This window comes from Pezoporus wallicus, unplaced genomic scaffold (assembly GCF_028554395.1).
Source record: "Pezoporus wallicus isolate ANWC-B61680 ecotype Strahan unplaced genomic scaffold, APGP_CSIRO_Pwel_v1 contig_14211, whole genome shotgun sequence".
Taxonomy (NCBI): domain Eukaryota; kingdom Metazoa; phylum Chordata; class Aves; order Psittaciformes; family Psittacidae; genus Pezoporus; species Pezoporus wallicus.
The window spans coordinates 24977-41315 of NW_026638699.1; the positions used below are offsets into that span (position 1 = coordinate 24977).

The window sequence follows — 16339 nt, forward strand, 5'->3', positions numbered from 1 at the left end:
GGTCCATGTCTCAGAACTGAGGAACCTTAGAAGAGTTTAAATGGGAAGCACTAAGCTGGAGATGTGCCAGGTCCTGCTGGTGGTGTTTAAGGGTTGGGTCTGGTTTTGAAGCTGGAGTAGGTGATGGAAAGCTGGAGCCCACCATGGGTCAGCTCAGAATAGGAAGGTCTCTCCAGGCAGTAAGGCTACATCCTCCATTCCCTTTGAATTTCCCAAGGGAGCCTGACAGGGAAGAGCTGAGGATCTTTCCCTCAAGCTTTCTGAGTTTTCCTGATCCAAAACAGTTGAGGTTTGGGGAGGAAAATAAGCAGAGTGGTTTAATGTGGAGGTGGAGAAGGGAGACTGAAACATCCCAGAGGTGCAGAGGAGTGTCTGCTTTAGCCCCCAAGAACAGTCTGGGGCTTCTTAGCTGCTGCAGGGGAAGTGCCTGTGTCCTGCTGTGAATTAGAGGTAATTGGATCTAAAGCTAAACTAACTCCGCAATAAACACCAGATTAGTAATGTAAGTGCTTAGTACTTGATCCCAAATTATTTAGCTTGGCTTTCCCAGCGCGCTTGGATGGAGTTGTCATGGTGAAGCCACTGAGGGCTGGAGGAGAATCACTGCAGAAAGCACTGAGCAGTCATCGCCTCTCTGTTGTGGGATTAATTAACAAAAGAGCCTTTCCCCCCCCCTCCCCTCCTTTTCCCCTCCAGGAGACAGATGAGCTGTACATCGTTTCGCAGTTCTTTGTGGAAGAGTGGAGGAAATTTGTCAGGTAACTTGGCTGGAGGGGTTTTTTTTTGGTGCTTTTTATTCCTGCCAATGGGTTTTGCTTTTGATTCCCGGTGCGGTGAGAGGTTACCTGCCGTTTCCCTGGGTGGGAACAAGGAAGCTGCTTTCTGCAGAGCTTGGATTAGTTGTAGTACGTTGGGAGGAACCTGCGTTTCCTTGTTTATCGTGTCTCAACCAGATGGTGGGATTAGATGGGAACCTGATTAGTTTGTTCGTCTGCATGGATCCCAGGCAGAGGTCACTGCTCAGTCCTGCTTCCACCGGCTGCTGCTGGAGATGGAAATCTCTGCAACTCACAGGCACGCAGATCTGATTTCCTCATCTGTAGTGCTTTCATATTCCCAGCTGGAATGCCTCCTGTAAACACTCACCTCTGATTCCTTCCTGGCTGCCTGCAGAGCTGTGGGGTTTGTGGGATAACCTGAACCGCGCTTTGCAAACCGCTTCCCTTTACCTGCGCAGGAGGCCAACGCGCTGCAGCCCCGTGTCCTCGGTAGGGAACAGCGCTCTCCTCTGCCCCCACGGAGGCCTCATGTTCACCTACGCTTCCATGACCAAAGAAGACTCCAAACTGTGAGTTTCTTCTCTTCATGTGGGTGCCTTTGAAGGGTGTTGTCATCCTGGGGAGCGTTCCCGGAGCTGCATTGAGCTGCAGCAGCATGAGGAGCAAATGCTTGTCCGTGAAGAAATTAACACATAAGCTTGCTCAGACCCTCCTCAGCCTTCATGCAAGGCAACACCTAAATAGTCAGAGCATGCTGGGTCAGGAGGAAAAAAGAGCTTACTTCAGCTTGGCTGGTTCCTAACAATCAACTCCCCTGCCTTTGACCAGGGCATAGAAACATCCGGCTTCCTCACACTTTGCTTTCCATGGGGCTTGCCCCCTGGAGCGCTGGACACTGGGCTGGAGTTCATGCTCCGTAGCATTGCTTCTGCAGTGATGCAGCACTAAACATAGCAGATCTTCCCCTCTCCTCTCCTTCTCCTCCTCTGTCCTCCCCCCCCCAGTGTGATGGGAGCAGAGCAGCATCGCTAACAGCACCCTGGTGTTTGTCCCTGTTATCTTGGGTGTTCAGGCCCTCGTGTGTAGCTGGAGTTAGGGATTGATTTTTGGAGCTTTGCTTTCCTTAGCGAGACTAAAAGGAAGAGGGGAGGCTGTTGGGGAGCTCAGGGCTTGGCTTTTCCATGTCATAAAGCACATTCTTGTTCCTTTGCACAGTATAGCTCTGATATGGCCCAGCGAGTGGGAGCGGATTCAAAAACTCTTTGTTGTGGATCACGTCATCAAAATCACCCGGACAGCAGCGCCCGGGGCGGACCCCGAGGGTGCCCTTTACACCTCTGAGCCCCGTGAGTGCACGTTCTGCTGCTCCCTGGGCTCTGTTCTGTGCCAGCTCTCTGGGCAGGGGCCTAAAGGCTCAGATCTAAGGGGATGGGTGGTAAACGTGGAGCTTGGCGGATGCTCTGAGTTATTGGGCTGGGATCTCCAAGGAGCTGAAGCAATGAAGTGCATTTTACCTTTGTGCCTCCCCAGAGCTCTGTCCGGAGTGCAGAGAAGGGCTGTTGTGCCAACAGCAACGGGACTTGCGTGAGTACACCCAGGCAACCATCTACATCCATAAAGTGGTGGATAATAAGAAGGTACGGGCTCTCCTTGCTCCTCCTGGCTCTGTTTCACTGCACAGGAACTGTGCTGAGCATCCACAGAAGGATCCAGACATGGTGGCGAGGCAGCTGCCATGGCCTGCTGCGTCCCCATGGGGCTGGGACCTGCTGGGGGGGACAGTGGTGGTGGTGGGCTGCTCTCTGCAGGCAGGAAGCACCCAGCTCTGCAGCTCCTATCGCTTTGGCCCAAACAGCAGATGGGAAAGCTCTGTCTGTAGCTGCTCTGACAGTTTGGCCTCCTCCAGGTTTCCTTTTGCCAAAGAGACTCCTTTGCATTACGGGGTTATCTTTGTGGATGTGTCCAGCTTGGGTTATTTTAAGCGCTGGTGTAGCCATTTCTATCTTCATAATGGTCTTCCCAGGCTCTACCTGTTCTCCTCCCCCTCCAGTATTTGTTGTTTCCTTTCCTAGTTGCTTGTGACATTTATTCCTAGATAGAAATGAACTCTTAACCTCCGTGCTGAGGAAGTAGCAGCAAAGGTGGAGATGGGGTTCAGGATCCCTTCTGAAGCTAGGAACTGTCTCTGCTTTGCTGGGGCCTTTAAGGATCAGTATCAGGTCTAGAATTGGCACCCAAAAGCTGGTTACAGTAAGTCTTCCTCCTTAGGGCTTTGTTTGTGCTTTAAGGGGGAAATCAAGGCTCATGGGCAAGCTCAGCTAAAGGTGTTCCTGCATGTCCCTGCCAGTGTAAGGGAGGAGCTGGAGCCCAGAGAACTGCAGGTTGGTGGAGGCTGGATGGTTTCTGCCGTGGTTTTGAGCTGTAGAGCACACAGCACGGCCTCAAGCCTTTCAGTGCATTAAGGAGGCTGACAAAAAGCCTGGAGAGGGGCTATGGACAAGGGCCTGGAGGGACAGGCCAAGGGGAGACTGAGATGAGCTCTTAGGCAGAAGCTCTTCCCTGTGAGGGTGCTGAGGCGCTGGTACAGGGTGCCCAGAGAAGCTGTGGCTGCCCCATCCCTGGCAGTGTTCAAGGCCAGGTTGGACACAGGGGCTTGGAGCAAGCTGCTCCAGTGGAAGGGGTCCCTGCCCATGGCAGGGGTTGGAGCTGGAGGAACTTTAAGGTCCCTTCCAACCCAAACCACTCTGATTCCATGATTCGTCAGCTCTGGGTTTTCAGCCTGGCTCGGGGCTGCATCCCAAGGCTGTATCTTGGCTCTGGTGCAGAGGAGGGTTGATGGCTTGGTTTTTTCCCCTGGTGCTGGGCAGGATGGAGCTCACACGTGGGGCTGGCAAACAAGAGGCAGCTTTTCTTTGCTGAGCAGCTGGAGTTGGAGAGAGGGGAGGAGAGTTCTGCAAGAGCAGAGCCAGGCAGCGCTTCCATCCCATTGCCCCTGCTGCAGCCGTGTAAAATCAATGCAGGGCAGCACTGCTGGAATCCGGAGGGCTCTGGGGAGGCTCTGGCTGCTGCTGGATGTGTGGGAGCTGGGATTGCATCGTTAACTGTAAATACATTGATGGAGAAGTGAGCTCTCGGGCTCCTGTGTGGAGCACACCATCCCCAGGGCTCCTGCAATCCCCAGCTCCAGCCAAAGCTTGGATGGGAATTCTCATCTGGCAGATCCGTGCCTCCTGGAGTGACCTGCGTGGGGCTGAGCAGCCTCTTGATTTATATGTTTGTGTAAATTATTTAGATTTCATTTACTTACAACCTCCAGACCCATAAATGATGGTGCTGAGTGCCTCTGTGGGTCTGCTGCAGGGCTGGAGGAGTGTCTGATTCGTGGATAATACTCCTTTCTCTGGGTAAGGGCTTTCATAATACACTTAGATGAACCAGAGAGGCAGCCAGCTAATGGCAAAGAAATCAGTCCAGGCCCCTGGAGACTTTCCCTTTGCCTGGAGAGGAGGGAAGGTCCTGAGCAGCAGGAAGCACCTGCAGTTCAATGGAGAAGCTTGTTCTGAATCCCCCCGTGGTTCAGTGCAGATGGGGAGGGGTGGAGAAGACTTTGCAGAGCACGTGGAGCAAGCTCCCATGTTCTTCCTGCTCTGTCTCAGCTCCTGGGGCCGAGCGGGCATGTGAGAGGCTTTGGGGTGATGCTGTCGGGTTAGTTACAGAGAATGGTTTTTATGACTTCAGGTCATGAAGGACGCTGCTCCGGAGCTGAACGTGAGCAGCTCAGAAGCGGAAGAGGACAGGGAGGAAAACAAACCAGAGGGGGAGCAAGACCCAGATTTTAACCAGGTAGAGATCGAAGCCACCACCAGGTCCCTTGGGTCGCGCATAGTCCCCTCGAGTCAGCATGGTGGGACAGCCCCTTCCTCCTCCCTTAACCACAAGCAGGCCAAAACCGGTGTCTAAAACTCATTTCAAGGGTGGCACCACACCACTGAGTTGTTTCGGAGGGACCAGGTACTGATGGTGACTCCTGTGCTTGGCTGGTGCCCACCTTGCACTAGTGTAGCAGCAGGAACCGAGGTTTCAAGGCAAATCCCTTGCTCCTCTTGATCCTTGCACGCTTCAGTCTGCTTTCCAAGGGGCTTTGCAGCACTCTGTGCCTTCCCTCGCATGACCAACTCGCCCGAAACACAGGCTGGGGCATGGGGAGGTTGTGCTTTTCCCTCTAATCCCACCCTTAGGTTCCTGCTATTTTGATTCTCTTCCCTCTTGCTCCTAGACCAACGGCGGAGCGAAGCGCCAGAAGATCTCGCACCAGAGCTACATCCCTTACCAAAAACAAGGCATCCGGCGAAGCACCCGGCACCGCAAGGTCCGAGGGGAGAAAGCACTGCTCGTGTCTGCTAACCAGACCCTGAAGGAGCTGAAAATCCAGGTAAGGGGGTTTTCCTCCATGGAACAGAGGAGGAAAACACAGCATCAAGGAGCGCCTGGCCGGGAAGAGGGGATGGAGGGAAGGAGCATAACGGCCTGCAGGGCACGGGAAGGCACGTGTTGCTCTTGTGGATGTGTTCTTGTGCAGCTCAGCAGTGCGGTGTTTCCCTCAGCACCCAGTGAGCCTGTCTCATTGTGTTGGCACAGATCATGCATGCATTTTCAGTTGCTCCCTTCGACCAGAACTTGTCCATCGACGGGAAGATGCTGAGCGACGACACGGCGACGCTGGGCAGCCTGGGAGTCATCCCCGAGTCCGTCATCTTGTTGAAGGTAACGTGAGGCTGGGGCTGCTCAAACTGAGCCAGATAACACAGAGACCCGAGCTGGGGTTTTGTGCATCCAAAGGGAAAAGCCTTGTGGTGCGGGTGGAAGCTGCTGGGGGATAGATGTGCCCACCCGTGGCTGCTCGGTGGCTTGGTTCCATGAGGTCCTTCTTCTCAGAGGAGGAAAAGCCACTTTGCTTTAGCTTGTTTGTTTAAAGAGCATCTCTCAGGTGGCCTTTGCTGCTGAGCTGTGTGTGTCCCAGCCCGAAATATGGCTAAATTAGGGAGTGAGTCCTCCCCTCTTGTTCCCAGATGGTTTTGGGGCAAGAGAGCTGGTCCCTGCTCCCCCCGAGCAGGGCTGTGAGCTTCCACATAAGGTTGATTCCTCATTAATCCCCTGCTCCACTTTGTTTTCCAGGCTGATGAACCCATTGCAGATTATGCAGCAATGGACGACGTTATGCAAGGTGAGGGGTGGGGGGCACCTTGGAAGCTTTGGGGTTCAAGGAAGGCACCTCACCACTGGGATGAGGGAGAGGGGTTGGTGGGCAAAGGTTGTGTTGGGTTTGGGTTGAAAATGGAGGTGCTGAAGCTTTGTTTTGCAAGGCTGGGGCAAGCTCAGGCAGAAACATAGACTGGGGTGAGACTGCACTGAGAGGAGTCCTGGGGAGAAGGACCTGGGGGTGTTGGTCAATGAGAAGCTCCCCATGACCTGGCTTCAGTGAGCGCTTGAGCCCAGAACCCCCCCCCCCGTGTGCTGGGCTGCACCCCCAGAGCGTGAGCAGCAGCTCAGGGAGGGGATCCTGCCCCTCTGCTGTGCTCTGGGGAGACCCCCCTGCAGCCCTGATCCAGCTCTGGGGCAGCAGCACAAGAGGGACGTGGAGCTGCTGGAGCGAGGCCAGAGGAGGCCATGGGGATGCTGCGAGGGCTGGAGCAGCTCTGCTCTGGAGCCAGGCTGAGAGAGCTGGGCTGGGGCAGCCTGGAGAAGAGAAGGCTCCTGAAGGGGAGACCTGAGAGCAGCTCCAGTGCCTGAAGGGGCTGCAGGAAACCTGGAGAGGGGCTTGGGACAAGGGATGTAGGGACAGGCCAAGGGGAATGGCTTTAACCTGCCAGAGGGGAGACTGAGATGAGCTCTTAGGCAGAAGCTCTTCCCTGTGAGGGTGCTGAGGCGCTGGCACAGGGTGCCCAGAGAAGCTGTGGCTGCCCCATCCCTGGCAGTGTTCAAGGCCAGGTTGGACACAGGGGCTTGGAGCAAGCTGCTCTAGTGGAAGGGGTCCCTGCCCGTGGCAGGGGTTGGAGCTGGATGAGCTTTAATGTCCCTTCAACCCAACCCATTCCATGACTCCACAATGTCAGTGCCCACAGGAGGTTCAGTGGTAGAAAAGATCCTTTAAGAAACAGCTGCTGGGAAGGTTGCTAACACGGTGCCTTTTCCTTTCCCTCCCCAGTTTGTATGCCTGAAGAAGGATTTAAAGGTGAGTTTGGGGGTTGGCTTTCCCTTCCCCATTCATTTAAGCCCACGCTCCCTTCATCATCTCCATCCTGTGACCATCATCACCTCTTGCTGGTTGTTTCTCCTCCTCAGGGACTGGTTTACTTGGCCACTGATGGTTTCCTAAGCCTTGGCAACAGAGGCACAACCGGAAGAGAAGAGGATTTTGACATGGGTAGGGCATTAAAACAGAGCAGGTGGACACAGGACTGAACTCTTTGACTCTTCCAGAAGGCAGAATCCCATTCGGAAGTGACTGCCCCCCCCTAAAGAAATCAAAATGCCTTATGTCAAAGCAGATTGCACTGGAGGACGCCCTGCCCTGGCGCCAGCGGGGCCCTCTTTGGGGTTTCATCCAGCCCCGGCTCAGCCCCACGTGGTGTTGTCTGCAGAGGGTCCTGATCCCATCCAACAACCCCTTCCTTGATCCGTTCTCGAGGAACTCTTTAGGCGCAACCTGCTTCTTCCGGATAATCCTGTCTTTGATCCGCTCGTACTCGTTCCGTGCCGCATGGAAGTAAAGGAATTGTTACTTGTGAGGAATGTCTGGCTCCTTCCCACACCGAATCTTCGTTTCTTTCACCCAAAACCCCCCTTTGGGTCCTGCCGCCGGGGCCCGGGACTGGCCCAAAGCTCCGATGGGCTCCGATAACCGCTGGATCCGCGTGAAGTGGGGGGGATTTGGGCAACGTTTGGGTGGTTTTGGGACTTCTGAGAGCAGCTTTTTTCCCCTCGGACCAAGGGGCCCCAGCGCGTGCCGTGTTTCCCATGGGAAGAGGCGTTCTTTTCCCCTCCTCTGCCCTCATTGTGTCAGGAATGCACTAATAAATACGATTGGTTTTCACACCTGTAGCTCCCAGGAGGCTCCCTCCCCATTCCCTGCCGGTTCCGCTCAACTAGAGCTGCCCATTCCCAAGCCCATTCCCGGCCTCAGGGAGCCATGGAACTCGAGAAGGTGATTTTGGGGGGAGCAGTGTGGACCCGTGGAGCCTTTCCCGAGGTAAAGACAGGGCAGGAATTCAGCGTGCTGAAGCTGCTCCATCCTCCAGGAGCTTTCCTCCTTCCCCCACTGAAGCCCACGCTTGTGTACATATTCCTTGGAAATTCCATATGGGTTTTTTTTTTCCCCATTTGCTGTTATTTTGCCCTGTTTTTTTACCTTCTCAACATTCTGGAGCTTGTGACAATGCAGAATTGAACCTCTCACCCCGGTGGGAAGGGAGGAGCTGGATCCATGTTTCTGTATGCGACAGATGTGCTGCGGGTACAAGACATGATCAAAGGCCCAAATTCCTGTTGTATCTGTTATTTCCAAGCATTATCCCATTAAAATCGTGGTTTGAGCTGTTGAAGCCTCAATGGAAGTGCACACACATGGGGTGGGTGGGATCTTAAGCCCCACATCCTGCTCCGGGCCATCCCAAAAAGGGTGGCGGGATGTGAGCAAGTGGGATCTGGCTGGAGTGGGAATCACAGTGGCTGTGGCACATGGAATGGTTCTTACTGGAGCCTGGAAGTGCAGCACCCGTGGATGCTCAATGGGCTGGGGCAGCGCCTGGGTATCCCAACGCGTCCCAAGGAGCCCTTCGCTGGGGATCCCAAACTGGGATGTCCTTCCTGACACCAAAGTAGCCCCAGGGGGCAGGTGGGTGCTGGGGGTCCTTGTGCCCTGGGTGCTGTGGGAGGGGCTCATGGAGTGATGGGGGGCACCCGGGTGGCAGCTTGGGCAGGAGGATGGAGACGGTTCCCTGGGGAGCAGGGAGGGGTTTGGGGGTGTCCCCAGCTTTGGGGAGCGATGGGGGGGACCTGGATGCTGGGATTGGGGAGCGCAGGATGGGGCGAGGCCGTTCCCAGTGCCAGATCCCAGTTCCTGGTGCCCGTTCCTTGTTCCAGTGCCCTTCCCCGGTGCCGCCAGTGTCCGGTTGCCGGTTCCCATTTCCAGGGCTGCTTCCTGGTTCTGGTGCCATTTCCTGGTTGCCGTTGCCTGGTGCCGGTTCCCGGTGCCATTCTCCGGTTGCGGTTCCCGGTTCCGGTGCCGGTTCCTGGTCGAGGTTTCCCGGTTCCCGGTTTCCCGGTGCCGGTTCCCGGTTCCGGTGCCGGTTCCCGGTGCCGGCCGCCCCCGGAGGGGCCGCCCCGCCCCGCCGCACGTGACGCGGCGCGGTGGCTGCGAGCGCCGGGGCCCCAGCTCCGCGGCGCTCCGGTACCGGCTCCGCTCCGGTACCGGCCCCGGCCCCGCCGCCCCTCCGGTAAGTGCCGCTCCGCGGGGACCGGGGCCCCCCCTTCGGCACCCCCCGCCGTGCCCCCCCCAATCCCCCCATCTCCGGTGCAGCACCGGGGGGGGGGGGGGGGGGGGGGGGCTCGGTTCCCCGGTGACCTTCAGCCGGTACCGGTAGCGCGGGGGGGGGGGGGGGGGATGCCCCTCCCCGATATCTGCCCCCCCCATGAATTACCCCTTAAACCTGCCCCCCCACCACACCCCTTAACGGACCCCCAAACCCTCCCCTCCCCAACCTGCCCCAGATCCCCCCCAACCCGGCCCCATCATCTGTGCCCGTCCCCCTGATGGTGGTGGTCACGCTGCGGCCCACGGGTGCGGGGGGGACGGGTCCTGCGTGCACCGGGACCGGTGACATCGTCGCGTTGGCCCCGGGGTCGCGTTTGCGCTTGCCCCGGGATGGGTCCCGCTGGCTCCGGGGCTCCTTTGCACGCGGGTTTGTGCCTGCACGAGGGTCACGCACGGACCGGGTCCGTTTGCACCGGGAGGAGGGGAGGGGGGGAACGGGCACGGAGCCGTTTGCACCGGGACCGGGGCCGTTGCACGGGGCTCGGCGCTGTCCGTGGTGCTGCCCCGCGCGGCGCCGCCTCCCGCCCGCAGGGGGCGGCCTCCGGGGGTGCCGGGGCCCGCTGCCGTCAGTAGGCTTCAGGGTTAACGCGGCTCAAGGGGGCTGTGGGGGAGCTCCCCCTCGCCCCCAGGAAGCGCCATGGGCCCCCCAGGACCCCCCCGCACCACATAGACCTGTCTGCACCCAGCACCGCCGCCCCCTCGGCCGCCCCACCCCGAGGTAAGCACCGATGGGTGCTCCCCACCCAAGGGTGCTCATCTCAAGGTAGGGTGATGGGCACCCACAGCGCCCATGTCTCGCAGGGCAGCAGGATGGCCCAGCAGCGCCACGCCGTCCCCCCGTCGCTCAAGGTAGGCGCTGGTGGAGTGGGGGCACCCGACCAGCACCCATGGGTGCCAGCGAGGCCTCCACCGACCCCAGCACCCATGGGTGCCAGCATGGCCTTCACCCACCGTTGCCTTGCAGACGGAAGAGGATTACATCCCCTATCCCAGCGTGCACGAGGTAGAGCACCCACTTCCCTCCAGAGATGGGTGCCAGGGCCCGCGAGCAGCGGGGTGGTCAATGGTGGGTGCTGAGCACCCGTCTGGGTTGTGGGTGCAGGTGCTGGGCCGGGAGGGGCCGTTCCCCCTCATCCTCCTGCCGCAGTTTGGGGGTTACTGGATCGAGGGCACCAACCATCAGCTGAGCGCGGCACCCGAGTCCCCCCCGACCCCGGCACCCAGCGCCCGGGCAAAGCTGGAGGGGAACCACACAGCCAAGATCTACCGCAAGCACTTCCTGGGCAAGGTGAGGCTCTGTGGGTGCTCCATGGGTGCTCCGTGGCTATGGGTGGGCTTGGTCATGAAGACCTCATAAGCATGGGTGCTCATGCAGATAGGTGCTCATGGGCAACGATGGCCTATGACATGGGTGCTTATGGACCTGGGTGTCCCATGAGCAGGGTGCTCATGCACATGGGTGCTCATGAACAAGGTTGACTCATGGGTGTGGGTAACTTTGGGCATGGGTATTCATGGACATGGGTGCCCCATGACATGGGTGCCCCGTGACCAGTATGCTCATGTATATGGGTGCTCATGGACATGGGGGACCCGTGTGTGTGGATATCTATGGGCATGCGAGCCACATGGGTATAGATGATCATGGTATGGGCATGGGGGCTCCATAAGTATGGGTGCCCATGGGTAGGGGTGCTCAGGAACCTGGATGCCCCATAACATGGGTGCTCATGGGTATGGGTGGCTCAGTGCATGTAAGCCCATGTGTGTTGGTGCTCCGTAGGTGGTGGTATCTGTGAGTATGGGTGCTGATGGACCTGGGTGCCCTGGGGTGATGAGTGCTCAGGGTTATGGGTGCTCAGGGACCTGGGTGCTTCATGGCATGGGTGCTCATAGACATGAGTGTCCATGGGCATGGGGAACCTACAGGCCTTTAGCATCCCAAAGGTGGTCCATGGGTATGAGTGCCCATAGGTGTAGTTGCTCATGACATTGGTGCTCATAGACATGGGTGCCCCAAGGGCATGGGTGCTCATGGACATTGGTGTTCATGGGCATGGGGTGCTCATGGCATAGGTGTTCATGGACATTGGTGTTCATGGGCATGGGGTGTTCATGGGTATGGGTGCTCATGGACATTGCTGCTCATGGGCATTGGTGCTCACGGGCATGGGGTGCTCATGGGCATGGGTGCTCATGGGCATTGGTGTTCATGGACATTGGGTGTTCATGGGCATGGGTGCTCATGGGCATTGTTGCTCGTGATCATGGGTGCTCATGGACATTGGTGCTCATGATCGTGGGTGCTCATGGGCATTGGTGCTCATGGGCATGGGTGCCTCCCAGTGTGAGCACCCATTGGCGCAGCCATGGGTGCTCGGCCCCCTCCCCACAGGAGCACTTCAACTACTACTCCCTGGACCCAGCACTGGGCCACCTCGTCTTCTCCCTCAAGTACGATGAGCAGGAGCACCTCCATCTGCTGCTGCGGTGAGCAGGGGCCCCGGGGGGCACCCATGGGTGCTGCCTCCAGGTAGGGGACCACCCTGACCACCTCCTCACCCCACAGCACCCGTACCCGCACCCTGCATGACGTGGTGCCCATCTCCTGTCTAGCTGAGTTCCCCAACGTGGTGCAGATGGCCAAGGTGGGTGCTGGTGCCTCACCTCCAGCAGCACCCATGGGTGCCACCCTAACCCTGGGCCACCCATCTCATCCCCCATCCCTCCCGCAGCTGGTGTGCGAGGACGTCAACGTGGATCGCTTCTACCCCGTGCTCTATCCCAAGGTGAGCGGGACGTGAGGCCGGGGCCGCCCATGGGCACCCATGGGTGCCCCCCACCCACCCTCCCCATGCTCCTGCAGGCTTCCCGCCTCATCCTCGCCTTCGACGAGCACGTGCTCAGCAACCACTTCAAATTTGGGGTCATCTACCAGAAGCTGGGGCAGGTACGGGGTGGGGGGGTCGGGATGGGGGGGGGTCCCATTGTGGGTGCTGGGGTGCACCCACCCTCCTCCCCACCGCAGACGTCCGAGGAGGAGCTCTTTGGCACCACGGAGGAGAGCCCGGCCTTCACCGAGTTCCTGGACGTGCTGGGGCAGCGGGTGCAGCTCCGTGACTTCAAGGGGTGCGTGATGGGGCGCTGGGTGCTTGGGGGGGGAGCACCCATGGGTGCTGCCGGGCTCAGGGTGTCCCCCTCTGTGCACAGGTTCCGGGGGGGGCTGGATGTGACCCATGGGCAGACGGGCAGCGAGTCCATCTACTGCCACTTCCGAGACAAGGAGATCATGTTCCACGTCTCCACCAAGCTGCCCTACACCGAGGGGGATGCGCAGCAGGTGGGGCACCCATGGGTGCTGGGGGGGGATGGAGGTATAGGGGGTTCTAGGGTGTCCACATGAGGTGGAAGGGGTGGTGGGACACCTATGGGTGCTATGGGGGTGACCATGGAGTGCAGGGGTGTCTGGGGAACCCATGGGTGCTGGGGAGCATATGTGGGACAGGAGGGCTAGCAGTACACCCATGGGTGCACGGGGGTACATCTATGGGAGGCAGAGCACCCACGGGTGCTAGGGAGGGTGTCAATGAGACAGAAAAGCTCCATGGGCATCCATGGGTGTTGGGGGGCATCTACAGGGCACAGTGGCTGGTACAGCACCCTTGGGTGCTATTGAGCATCTATGGAGCAGAAGGGCTAGCAATACACCCATGGGTGCTGGGGGGTGTCTATGGGATGTCAAAGTTCCATGGTCACCCACGGATGATGGGGGAGCATCTATGGGATGCAGAGACTGGCAGAGCACCCATAGGTGCTGGGGAATGTCTATGAGATGCCAAACCTCTGTGGGCATCCATGGGTGCTGGAGGGATGTCTGTATGTCTAGAGGATGTCAAAGTTCCATTGCCGTCCATGGATGGTGGGGAGCATCTTTGGGATGCAGACACTGGCAGAGCACCCATGGGTGCTGGGGGGATGTCTATATGTCTATGGGATGCCGAAGTTCCATGGTCACCCATGGCTGCTGGGGAGATACCTATGCTATCTATGGCGTATAGGGGGATGGCAGAGCACCCATAGGTGCTGGGGAATGCCTATGGGATACCGAAGCTCCATGGTCACCCATGGGTGCTGGGGGGATACCTATGCTATCTATGGCATACAGGGGGATGGCAGAGCACCCATAGGTGCTGGGGAATGCCTATGGGATACCGAAGCTCCATGGTCACCCATGGGTGCTGGGGGGATACCTATGCTATCTATGGCATACAGGGGGATGGCAGAGCACCCATGGGTGCTGGGGAATGCCTATGGGATACCGAAGCTCCATGGTCACCCATGGATGCTGGAGGGATATCTATGCTATCTATGGCATACAGGGGGATGGCAGAGCACCCATGGGTGCTGGGGAACGCCTATGGGATACCGAAGCTCCATGGTCACCCATGGGTGCTGGGGAGATATCTATGCTATCTATGGCATACAGGGGGATGGCAGAGCACCCATGGATGCTGGGGAACGCCTATGAGATACCGAAGCCCCATGGTCACCCATGGGCGCTGTTGGGCACCCATCTGGCGCAGCGGCTGCCATTCCCTTTGCCCCTGTCCCCCCTTGACCCCCCGACGTCCCCCGATGTCCCCTCAGCTGCAGCGCAAGCGCCACATCGGCAACGACATCGTGGCCGTGGTGTTCCAGGACGAGAACACCCCCTTCGTGCCGGACATGATCGCCTCCAACTTCCTGCACGCCTTCGTCGTGGTGCAGCTGGAGCAGGGCAGCGACCAGGGGCCCCTCTACAAGGTGCCACCCCCGACCCAGTGGGTGCCCCCCCACCCCTTCCCCCTCCATGGGGCGCTGGGTGCATTGGGTGCCCCCGTCACCCCCTCCCTGCCGCAGGTCTCTGTCACTGCCCGTGATGATGTCCCCTTCTTCGGGCCGCCGCTGCCCGACCCCGCTGTGTTCAGGAAGGTGAGCACCCATGGGTGCTGTATGGGGGGGGGGGGCAAGGGGGGCACCCACCCAAGGGCTGCCCCTTGCCCCACAGGGCCCTGAGTTCCAGGAGTTCCTGCTCACAAAGCTCATCAATGCCGAGTACGCTTGCTACAAGGCGGAGAAGTTCGCCAAGCTGGAGGTGGGTGACGTGTGGGTGCTGGGGGGCTGCGGTGGCACCCATGGGTGCTGGGTATAATATGTGGGTGCTGAGCACTCAGTGGGGCTGTGGATGAGGGTGCCCCTTGCAGCCACAGCACCCACGTTGTGCCCGGCACCCAAGGGTCCCACTGCAGGCACAGCACCCGGTTCCACAGATCTGGGTGCTAAGGATGTGGGTGCTGTGCCTGGAAGTGAGTGTCATGTAAGCATGCACATGGGTGCTGTGTACGCTGTGGAAGCTGCAGGTCCAGTGCACATGGGGACTGTGCACTGTACTGTACACTGTGTCCTAGGTGCTTGTGGGTGCTGCGTACACTGGGTGCTACGGATGATGTGTGTGTGGCTGCTGTGCACATGGGTGCTGTGGGTGCCATGTGCACATGGGTGCTGTCGGTGCAGTGTATACTGGGTGCTGCTGAAGCAGTAGGTCCGGTGCGCATGGGTACTGTGTACATTAGGTGCTTGTGGGTGCTGTGGATGTTGTGTACCCTGGGTGCTGTGGATGCTGTGCACATGGGTGCTATGGGTGCTGTGTACACTGAGAGCTATGGCTGCTGTGCACACAGATACTGTGGGTGCTGTGTACACTGGGTGCCATGGATGATGTGCACAGTGGGTACTGTGGGTGCTGTGCACATGGGTGCTGTGGGTGCTGTGCACACTGGATGCTATGGGTACTGTGCACACTGAGTGATGTGGGTGCTGCGCACACTGGGTGCCATGGATGATGTGCACATGGGTGCTATGGCTGCTGTGCATATGGGTGCTATGCGTGCTGTGTACACTGGGTGCTGTGGGTGCTGTGCACACTGGGTGCTATGGGTGCTGCGTGCACTGGGTGTCACGGATGATGTGCACATGGGTGCTATAGATGATGTGCACATGGGTGCTATGGGTGCTGTGCACATGGGTGCTGTGGGTGCTGTGCACATGGGTGCTGTGGATGCTGTGCACATGGGTGCTGTGGGTGCTGTGCACACTGAGTGCCATGGATGATGTGCACATGGGTGCCGTGGGTGCTGTGCACACTGAGTGCCATGGATGATGTGCACATGGGTGCTGTGTGTGCTGTGCACATGGGTGCCGTGGGTGCTGTGCACACTGAGTGCCATGGATGATGTGCACATGTGTGCTGTGGGTGCTGTGCACATGGGTGCTGTGGGTGCTGTGCACATGGGTGCCGTGGGTGCTGTGCCCATGGATGCTGTGGGTGCTGTGCACATGGGTGCCATGGATGATGTGCACATAGATACTGTTGGTGCTGCGCACCTGGGTGCCATGGATGATGTGCACATAGATACTGTTGGTGCTGTGCACATGGGTGCCATGGACGATGTGCACATAGATACTGTTGGTGCTGTGCACATGGGTGCCATGTGTGCTGTGCCCATGAATACTGTTGGTGCTGTGCACATGGGTGCCGTGGGTGCTGTGCCCATGGATGCTGTGGGTGCTGTGCACATGGGTGCCGTGGGTGCTGTGCACATGGGTGCCGTGGGTGCTGTGCACATGGGTGCCGTGGGTGCTGTGCACATGGATGCTGTGGGTGCTGTGCACATGGGTGCCGTGGGTGCTGTGCCCATGGATGCTGTGGGTGCTGTGCACATGGGTGCCGTGGGTGCTGTGCCCATGGATGCTGTGGGTGCTGTGCACATGGGTGCCGTGGGTGCTGTGCCCATGGATGCTGTGGGTGCTGTGCACATGGGTGCCGTGGGTGCTGTGCACATGGGTGCCGTGGGTGCTGTGCACATGGGTGCCGTGGGTGCTGTGCCCATGGATACTGTGGGTGCTGTGCACATGGGTGCCGTGGGTG

At 58.7% G+C, this 16339-nt stretch overlaps 2 protein-coding genes across 7 annotated transcripts in view; both read left to right on the forward strand.

Moving 5' to 3' along the window:
• Nucleotides 1-7567, forward strand: part of USP48 (ubiquitin specific peptidase 48) — a 32537-nt gene extending 24970 nt beyond the window's left edge. For 2 of the 6 annotated variants that reach the window (XM_057412106.1, XM_057412107.1), the window contains 10 exons: nt 697-758; nt 1238-1348; nt 1995-2125; nt 2310-2416; nt 4518-4622; nt 5056-5211; nt 5418-5543; nt 5955-6003; nt 6985-7011; nt 7122-7567. In XM_057412106.1, coding sequence (XP_057268089.1) covers nt 697-758; nt 1238-1348; nt 1995-2125; nt 2310-2416; nt 4518-4622; nt 5056-5211; nt 5418-5543; nt 5955-6003; nt 6985-7011; nt 7122-7144 — 897 coding nt within the window. In that variant the 3' untranslated portion in view covers nt 7145-7567. Of the gene's footprint in view, nt 1-696; nt 759-1237; nt 1349-1994; nt 2126-2309; nt 2417-4517; nt 4623-5055; nt 5212-5417; nt 5544-5954; nt 6004-6984; nt 7012-7121 lie in introns of those variants that run through there. The other 4 variants (XM_057412108.1, XR_008972499.1, XR_008972500.1 and 1 more) reach the window with 4 other exon arrangements.
• Nucleotides 7568-9175: 1608 nt separating this feature from the next.
• On the forward strand, nt 9176-14557 carry LOC130600629 (rap1 GTPase-activating protein 1-like; the record flags this gene model as incomplete). The annotated part of the gene is made up of 14 exons (XM_057412110.1): nt 9176-9274; nt 9970-10090; nt 10174-10221; nt 10337-10375; nt 10475-10660; nt 11768-11862; nt 11942-12020; nt 12108-12161; nt 12239-12322; nt 12401-12501; nt 12583-12712; nt 14020-14175; nt 14272-14343; nt 14420-14557. Coding segments are annotated over exons 3-14 (1173 nt in total), but the record flags the coding sequence as incomplete, so codon positions are not given.
• Between the last annotated feature and the right edge of the window lie 1782 nt (nt 14558-16339).